Genomic DNA, 6596 nt, shown 5'->3' with positions numbered 1-6596 from the left:
GGTGGTGGTGGTGGTGGTTGTTAAGTGCTGCTAATTGCACTGTAACTCGCAGCGACCCTGTGAACGAACCATAGATCTGAGTCTAGTCTTGTCCTGCATCAGCCTCACCTCCCTGATGACATTAGAATTCAGTGTCCAGTCACTGTGTCGGTCCATCTTGGTGAGGACTTTCCTCTTCTCTCTCATCCTCCACCTCTCCCAGCGTGTTATTTTTTTCCACGACACCCTCCTGACATCCCTTGATTCTTTTGTCATCTTTAACGCTTCTCCTCCCATCCCTTTTTATTCCATACCATTTATTTCGTAAAGGAATCCTGATTTCCAACTTGTAGAAATTTCCTAGCTCAGGATATTCCTCCTTGTACCCTCAGGTGGTAGTAAATGTGTTCCTCCAGGCCTCATATGTTCCTTAAACAAGTCGTTAGATTGCTCCAGTGTTTTTGCGTGTGTTTTGTTTTGCTGTTGGTTTGCAGGAAGGTAATGTAACATCATTGCAGTGCCGGTATCACCTCAAAAGGCACATAACGTTAGATTGCACACTCTGAATGATTTTAAGTTGATCATCAGGTTCAGCCCGATCTACCCATTGCAGAACTCCCTGTCAGCCTTTGACCTGATGATGTTAGCACTCAGTGGTAATCGTCGCCTGCCTCCATAGTTACTTCAGTAACTACTCACTGCTGTCGAGTCAGGGTCGACTCGTGGCTGACCCTCCCGTAGATTTCAGAGGCTGTAAATCACACAGGCGGAGATTACCAGGTTGCTTCCTCACAACCCCTGGTGGATTCGAACCATCGAAGGGCAGGGTCTGCCTTTGGGTTAGCAGTGCAAACCCTGCGTACTATGCCACCAGATTTCACTGGATACTGCAAAATAGTATTTCTAAATTCTGCCATTCCTTTTGTATTTATTGAATGGAATTCTTGTATTAGAAAAATAATTAATAATAATTAGTAGAATGAGACTTCATCAACTATTGCTTACCTGGTGGCCCTCACTCCTAGTGTTACTATATTTTGGGGGAACATTCTTCTATATTTTTTTTTCATTTTATTTTATTATTTTTTTTGTGTGTTCGTGTACCGTCAAATCAGATCTGACTGGTACAGGAGGAGATTGTCCCTCCTTCTCCAGCAGAGCATCTGGTGGATTCGAACCGTGCGCCTCTGGGATTGTAGTTGCAGCTCCTTGCCACTAGGCCACCAGAGCTCCCCAGAACATTCTTCTAAGTGGCACAGCACTCGTCTGCCAATTTTCTGTACAGAGGTAACCTGGGGTTGCTGTGATGCTGAACCCTGTACCACTGGGGTGTCAAATGCCATAACGGTTACCCATTGTCAACAGTGTTTGGTGGAGCTCCAAGTTTCAGACAGGTTTGGAAGCAGGAGTGGTGTCCACTTCCTAAACAACATGCCTCTGGAAACTCTACAAACTTAGAGAAATAACAATAGTTACAGAACAGGGTTCAGGTCTTTTGTTTATAGGGTCACTATGAGTCATGTTCGACTTGAGGGCAATCAGCAACAACAACAAAGTATAGTTGTGTCTGAGCCCTGTTCCCTGGAGAAGAGGAGAATATTGAGATGAAAATTCAAGAACACTTAATTATACTTACACAAAATCTGTGCCTAGACCAAGAAGCTGTTGTCCAAGCAGAGCAAGGGAACGCTGCACGGTTTAAAACTGAGAAAGGAGGGAGCTCTGGTGGCCTCATGGCAAGAAACTGCACTGCAATCCCAGAGATACGTGGTTCGAATCCACCAGATGGCTCTGCTGGAGAAGGAGGGACAATCTCCTCCTGTACCAGTCAGATCCGATTTGATGGCACACACACAAAAAATAATAAAATTATTATTATTATTATTAAATTTTATTTGTTTTAATGAACATTTTAAAAAATAATGAAATTTTAAAAAATTATTTTTAAAAATGTTAAATCAGCAACCTGCATTATTCAGATGACACAACCTTGCTTCCTGAAAGCAAGGAGCAGACGGGACGCCTCCGGGATCAAGGACGGTAAGAGGACCAAGAACTGCAGCCTTCAGTATGGATTGCATCTCAACATCAGGAAAACAAGAATCCTCTCCACTGGGATAATAGGCAACATCGTGGTGGTGGTGGTGGTGGTGGTTGCGTACCACAGAGTTGGAACCAACTCATACTTGACCTCCAGTGGGTTTTCAGAGGCAGTTAGTCGTGCGGGAGGAAATTGCTTATCCTCCTACAGAGTAGCTGGTGGCCTCGAACTGCGTGGCTTCTTGCCACTAGGCCACCAGAGCCCTCTGATAGACAATATCATCCTAGATGGAGAAAAGGTTGAAATTGTCAACGCTTTCATCTTGCTTAGATCTATAGTCAACACTCTTGATACCAGGAGTTAGGAGATCCGGAGACATAGAGCATTGAGAAAGTCCTCTGTGAGGGATCTTTCCAAAGTCCTGATGAGCAATTATGTCACTTTAATGACTGAGGTGCACCTGATTCAAACCATAGTCTTTCCAATCACCTGATTCAAACCATAGTCTTTCCAATCACCTGATTCAGGCTTCAGTCTTTCCAATCACCTGCTGTGTGTCTGAGAGCTGTACAATGAATAAGGATGACAGAAGAAGCAATGCATTTGAGTTTTGGTGTTAGAGAAGAATGCTGAATATCTCATGAACAAACAGATACGCCTTGGAAAAGGTGCAACCAGAATACTCTTGAGAGGCAAGGAGGGCAAAGCTTCGTCTTGCATACTTTGGGCACATGTTGTCAGGAGAGGCTGTTCCTTAGAAAGAGATATAGGGAGCTCTAGTGGCCTAATGGCAAGAAGCTGTGCTACAATCCTGAAAGTGCATGGTTCGAATCCACCAGATGCTCTGTTGGAGGAGGAGGGGCAATCTCCTCCTGTGCCAGTCGGATCTGATTCGAAGGCACGCATCAAGGGGGCGGGGAGAAAGGGACATGCTTGGAAAGGTGGAGGGAAGAGAAAGACGATGACCCTCAACAAGGCGGATTGGTTGAATGGCTGCAGCAAGGAGGTCAAACGTGTCGGGACGATAAGGATAGGGCAGGGTGGGACAGGGTTCGGATCTGTTGTTGCTCGAATCTCGATGAGTCATATTTGAGCAGCACTTTACAACATACCAACAAAGAAGGGTTTGAATGTTTGATTAGGGAAGGCACCGTAGAGACTTTTTTCCTCTTAATTCTTTCATTTTCAAACTGGTGAATCAATGTTGCAGCAGACTCCAAAAGTAATGATTTTCATTTTTAGTATCACTATAAATACATAATGAACAGATTTTTTTATATTTGATTATTCTGATCCAGTGCACTCATGATTCCGTTTAATGCTCAGGCTGTTGCACTGCGCCCTGGGAACTCTTCAGCTACCATTAGTCTTTGATGATTTTCTTGTTTTCTGGCCCGACAGGGAGTTCCAGGATCATCATGTGCATAGCTTGCTTCAGGCCTGCAGTTGGCCATTTTGTGTAGCACCCTGGCAGTCATTACTGGAAATAGAAACCACAATTTCAGTGCCAAGAGTTCTTACTGCATCTGGGCTATCATACACGTCTAAACCTTGTTGTTGTAGTTGTTGTTGTGTGCCGTTGAGTCAGATCCAACCCCCACCCGACCCTCCAGCCGGTTTTCAGAAGCAGTGAATCTCTTGGAAGGAGGTCCTGTGGAGCCTCTGGTGGATTTGAACCAGCTGCTTTGGGGTTGACAGGACAGCCCCTTATCACTAGGCCACCAGAGTTCCCTAAACCTTTTATACTAGAGAGAGTTTTTTTTAAAAAAAAATTTCCTTCGACAAAAATCTAATTCATGACTTCATATTGGTTTTGTTTTTTTTTCAATTCAAGATAATTTTTTCTTCACATCTTTGTGTTTCTCTTTTTTTTTTATTTTATTTCTTAACATCTTGGTTTTATCTTATGCTAAAACTCTTAGTTTCCTAAAGTTATTAATGTAATTATTAAATTGGCATACTGTCTGTTATATAGACAAACAGTCTTTAGAAATAACTGTACTAGAATTTTCTTTAATAATAAGACAACTCATTGCAGTTTAGAATTTTGGGTTCCTTTTGTTTGTGGATATATAGTCAGAAGAATATCATGTTTTAAAATCACTTGAACTAATGCCCTGTATAGTATGTCATCAGTTTTACATCCACTTATATTCCTTTCCTTATTGCCTTTTTCGTAGTGATTTAATTTGGTTTTCACTATGTAGCATGTTTACATGGTTCCAACATTAGAATTATCAACAAAGATAAAGTTAGATAAATCTTCCGCTCGTTTCTACCCTCTCTCTTTTCACTTAACGCCCCTCCCCCTAGAAGTGATCTCTTTTTCCCTAATTGTTGTAAAAATGTATACAACACAGCATTAGCCAATTTAGGACTCTTCACATGTACGATTTAATGGCACTCGTTACATTAATCATTCTGGGAAACTGTTGATGATGGCCGCTGCCAAATTCCCATTCTCATCGTCAGACTCTCCCAGCTTCCTAAGAAGCTGCCTCTTGTCCCCTCCTCCCATCTCTGGGACCCCTGGTACCCTTGGTCTCCAGACATTTGCCTCTTGGAGGTATTCCAGGTGAATGAGATCACACGAACTTTATCCCTTGTGATGGAGGGAGTAGTCAGATTTTATTACTGCATTTTTTTCACGTATGATTCATGCCATATATAAGGTATAGAGTGTAAAGCAGTATGATATAAGAGAGGACCCAAGATTTGCCAAAAACATTTACCACACATCATGTGCATAAAAGTATACTAATTCCCACATACTGTCACACATACTTTGGGCACGTGGCCAGGAGGGACTGGGCCTTGGAGATGAACATCATGCTTGGAAGGGTGGAGGGACAGCGCAGAAGAGGAAGACCCCAGATGAGACGGATTGACTCAGTGACTGGGGTAACGGGGGTAGATGTGTCGGAGTCAGTGAGACCAGCTCAGGACAGGGCGGGCTTCAGGGCTGTTGTACAAAGGGTCGCTATGAGTCCCAGGCGACTTGATGGCACATAACAAAAACAATAATGTTAAGATGTAACCCATATTGAAGTCTGTAGTCTTTAACAGTAAGTGCTTCAAGTCTTCTGTTTCTGCAAGCAAGGTTGTATCTTGATGCATAACACAAATTGTTGATGACGATGTTGTTATTAGGTACCACCAAGTCAAGTAGGACTCACAGTGACCCTATGCGTAACAGGCCTCATTGTGACCCTGTGAACCCTGTCCTATCCTGTACCATCCTCATCATCTCTAACACACTTAAACTCATTGCTACAGTGTGTCCACCCATCTCATCGAGGGTCTTCCTCTCTTTCACTGACCCTCCACCTTTCCAAGCATGATGTCCCTCTCCAGGGAACAGCCTCTCCTAACAATATGCCCAAAGTGTGTGAGATGAAGCTTCATGCTCTTCGCCTGTAAGGTGCGCTCTGACTACACTCTCTCCAAGACATACCTGTTTGTTCTTTTGGCAGTTCATGGGGTGTTCAGTGCTCTTCTCCAGCACCATAGTTCAAAGGCATCAGTTCTTCCTCTGTCATCCTTAGTCACGGTCCAGCTCACAGCAGGATCGTAAAGCCATTGGCCTGGATCGGGCGCACCTTAGTCTCCAAACTTCCTCTGATCCTGACATCACATTATTCTTCATATAGTCAAGTTCCTCAGATCACTCACTCAGCACACAGATCGAATAGGTGTGGAGAGTGGATACAGCTCTGATTCTGCTCCCAGGCAAAGGCATTTAAACTGAAGCCTTGACTTTGCCTTCCTGAGTTACCTCCCAAATCAAGTGGCTTTGACACTGGTTACATTAATCACACTGTACAACTATCACCAAGAGCTTTGGGTTGACCTTGGTTGAACAGATAGAAATCCTCCTGATCAAAGAAAATACTCAAAGTACAGGAGACAGGCCGTCTGGGAGCAGCCCCCAAACCCCACAGAGTCCCGCTGCTCCTCCACACACTTTCTGTCCCTCACTCACTTTCTGTCTTCCAGGTGCCTGTGCAGTCCTGGTTCGATGACATGACGGACACGGAGCTGCTGGACCTCATCCCCTTCTTTGAGGGCCTGAGCCGCGAGGACGACGTGTACAGCACACTGCACAGACTCTGCAGTAGGTAACCCCGGCCTCAGCCGCCAACCCCCGGCACGCTCTGGGGACTTGCCTGGCCCAGCTCCCCAGGAACAGAAGCGGGGACACTGCTCCAGCCTCTGGGTTGAATGTGGCCATGCCTGCCTGTTGCTTTTTAAAAAAAAAAGAAAGAAAAAAGAACAGAAACAACTATTTTAAAAAAAGAACTCTTTTAATGAATTTCATAAAAGGACATGTATTTTACAGGATTTGCTTTTCTTAAAACATACCAAAAAGAAAAAAATGAAAAAAAAAAAACCACAAAACCAACCAACAACCCAACAACAAACCCAACTGCTTGATACCTTGACTTCCCTCAGCAGCCCTCCCTTTCCTGCAGACCACCTGTCCCTTTCCCAGCTCCGAGCAGCTGACCCAACTCAGAATCTTTCCTACAGGATGAAGTGCCTTTTTGAATGTTATTTTAAGCTGAGAGTTAATTTT

At 44.0% G+C, this 6596-nt stretch overlaps 1 protein-coding gene across 2 annotated transcripts in view; it reads left to right on the top strand.

Annotated features, from left to right (window-relative positions):
* The window catches only part of CTDSPL (CTD (carboxy-terminal domain, RNA polymerase II, polypeptide A) small phosphatase-like), a 137538-nt gene extending 131269 nt beyond the window's left edge, over positions 1–6269 (top strand). For both annotated transcript variants that reach the window (XM_006890596.1, XM_006890595.1), the window contains one exon: positions 6017–6269. In XM_006890596.1, the coding sequence (XP_006890658.1) occupies positions 6017–6142 (126 nt within the window). In that variant the 3' untranslated portion in view covers positions 6143–6269. The remainder of the gene's footprint in view (positions 1–6016) is intronic.
* Positions 6270–6596: the final 327 nt, after the last annotated feature.

This window comes from Elephantulus edwardii, unplaced genomic scaffold, assembly GCF_000299155.1.
Source record: "Elephantulus edwardii isolate Elephantulus edwardi_28Jun2011 unplaced genomic scaffold, EleEdw1.0 scaffold00091, whole genome shotgun sequence".
NCBI lineage: Eukaryota > Metazoa > Chordata > Mammalia > Macroscelidea > Macroscelididae > Elephantulus > Elephantulus edwardii.
Note: the sequence above shows the minus strand (reverse complement) of the source record. Positions and strands in the feature narration are given on the sequence as shown.